This window comes from Cottoperca gobio, unplaced genomic scaffold (genome assembly GCF_900634415.1).
Source record: "Cottoperca gobio unplaced genomic scaffold, fCotGob3.1 fCotGob3_183arrow_ctg1, whole genome shotgun sequence".
Taxonomy (NCBI): domain Eukaryota; kingdom Metazoa; phylum Chordata; class Actinopteri; order Perciformes; family Bovichtidae; genus Cottoperca; species Cottoperca gobio.
Window position 1 is genome coordinate 25,001 of NW_021166828.1, and position 2,580 is coordinate 27,580.

Here is a 2,580-nt window from a genome sequence, read left to right on the forward strand (position 1 = left end):
CAGTTCAAGCTTTAGCTCGGTGGCCTGGTGCAGGTCTGTTATCGGGGAATTCTGAGCTAAAGGAGGAATCAGATGATGAGCTGACACAATGAGAGCATTGGAGTTATCCATCACCAGAACATAACCAGGTTGACAGGAGGTTAAAGGTGCCAAAGTGCCTTGTTGTTGTCCTGATGGAGGAAGATACTTCATGTGTAGGTTTGTATGTAGAAGTGTATCATCGGTACAGAGACAAAGTGAACTCAGCGTAGAGAACTGTGTGTAAGACACACACGTCGGACCGCTCACAGAACCTTTGGTTCACCGTCTGTATTAATAACTTCCTACAGAGGGAATGATCTGTCCACTGTTCTTACAGTAAGCTGGTGGAGGACTTTGTGTTTCAGGTGTCACAGTGAACGCGGCGGTGGATCTGCAGAAGAGAATCATCGGAGGTCAACCCTGTAACAGGGCTGACCGTCTGTACCATGTTAAATTGATATCACATAATGTTACCCATGAAAGCTTGTGTGGTGGCTCTCTGATCAGCGACCGCTGGATCCTGACTGCAGCTCACTGCTGGGTGTCCGAACCCGGATGGTGAGAAAGTAAAAGATTTACTTAAAAAAACAAAACAGTCTAAAAGTATTTTTTTTGTTTTCTTGTGAAACTATAGCGTTCCCAAAATGAAGCATTGCTTATGTTCATGATGCTCCTCTTGACTTATTTGTAGGACTATGACAGCATATGTAGGTGTGCATCCAGGTCCAGATCCAGCAACAGCAATGACACCAGGTTCACAAACACATCAATTTCACACCATAACACGACATGAGATCTTCAGAGACAACAACGGGACCCATGACATCATGCTGCTGCAGCTCCCTCGGGCTACTAACATTATACCTGTACCACTTCCTAACGCCACTGACTGTGTAAATAATATCCCCATGTGAGTTGTGATCGTTCTCCTTCAATATGTCTGAAAGCTCAACTGTAGAACTTTTTAAAATCTGTTTTTGTTATAAAAACTTTGTTTTGCTTCTTTCAGACGGGCTGAAGTTCAGATTGCAGGTTATGGAAACACAACTGCTGAGGGTCGTTTCAGTGAGACACATCTTGTGTTTAACAGTTATACACGTTTATCACAGTTCTTATTTGAACGTGTATGTTTGTTAACACTGCTGACACATAATAACATCAAATACATCTTTGTTTAGTCTTAAAGGTGTGTTGCTGCTTATTCATTATATTTATGTATCTTTCTTTCCAAGCCTAACTAAACCAATGTGGTCACATGTATTTATCAAAGCAGATGAATGACATCATTAAAAATGCTTTGGATTCTTAAAGATTCTTCAAAGATGTTTGAATGTATTTTATAAAAGTATAAATAATCATATTTCATTGGGAGGGTTCAGCAGAGTTCTTCCTGTGTACAGTACTTGTTATTTAGATAATAATCAAGCTTTTTGGTCTTTTCTTATCTAGATGGGACCTGGGCAGATGTCCTCCACTGTGCACTTACGGACGTTGTCGACTGTGGAAGGCTCATGCAACATCTACAGAACTACCCGGTGTTCTTCGCCGAGCATGTCTATCAACACTTGTTCTGTGTCCAAAGAGCCAGAGTGGATACCTGTCCAGTGAGTTGACTTCTAACCTTATATCTATTCTACAGTCAGTACAGATGTTACCACTTTATACTTCAATAAATGATACAAAGCCTGTAAACAAACAATCTTTAAACCTCTCTCACAGGGAGACTCTGGAGGAGGAGTGGTGTTCAACGGCAAGATCTACGGTGTCATTTCTTTCACTGGTGATGTTAACAACGCCTGTTCTGAAGCAGCTGGATTCATGGAAGTCTGTAGATACAGAACATGGATCAATGGGATAATGAGTAACCCCTAGAGAGGTTAATTGTGAAATGTCATTTAACAGACTTTCCACATGTTTGGAGACAGATTGTTGGGTTCTTGCCATTGACACATTTACAATTAGTTGGTTTATTCTTAAGACAAACAATAATTATTATTCTGACGTTGTTTCAGAAGCTAGTTTCTGAGTTACAAATGTTAGTTTACAAATGTTTGCATTAAAAAATAAATATATATCTGTATCTCTTTTTTAAATTCAAATTGGGAAAACACAATTGGAAACTTACCCCTGAGTTAGTTCAACATGTTTTGCAGGTTATTATAAAGAGATTGTCTTGTGAAACTACAAAGGGTCAAATATAAGAGTCTGCTAATCTTTAGAACCTGCTGATGACGAGGACACTGTTCTCTGGATGTTCTCTCTGTTGGCAGATTTACACAAAGTCATGTTTTTCAAATATATCCTGCAAAATCAACTTCTTGTACAATGTTGTCTGTTGAAATAAAATAAAGAGAATTCACAATCCTTATTTCACTGATTGTTTGTGTTTTTATGAAATCTGTGAAATAAATACATGAACAGAAATCTGCATTTTCGTCCATGTGGAGGCAGCTTGTTCCTAAATATACATATAATATATAATATATATACTCTATACTCTATATGTATAATACATATATTCATATAGAGTATATATATAATATATAATATATATACTCT

General features: G+C 38.1%; 1 protein-coding gene across 1 annotated transcript in view; it reads left to right on the forward strand.

Annotated features, from left to right (window-relative positions):
* Window positions 1–2,233, forward strand: part of LOC115004755 (trypsin I-P1-like) — a 2,558-nt gene extending 325 nt beyond the window's left edge. Inside the window, exons 2-6 of the mRNA XM_029426425.1 lie at window positions 387–564; window positions 713–931; window positions 1,031–1,086; window positions 1,471–1,625; window positions 1,741–2,233. Coding sequence (XP_029282285.1) covers window positions 387–564; window positions 713–931; window positions 1,031–1,086; window positions 1,471–1,625; window positions 1,741–1,893 — 761 coding nt within the window. The 3' untranslated portion in view covers window positions 1,894–2,233. The remainder of the gene's footprint in view (window positions 1–386; window positions 565–712; window positions 932–1,030; window positions 1,087–1,470; window positions 1,626–1,740) is intronic.
* Window positions 2,234–2,580: the final 347 nt, after the last annotated feature.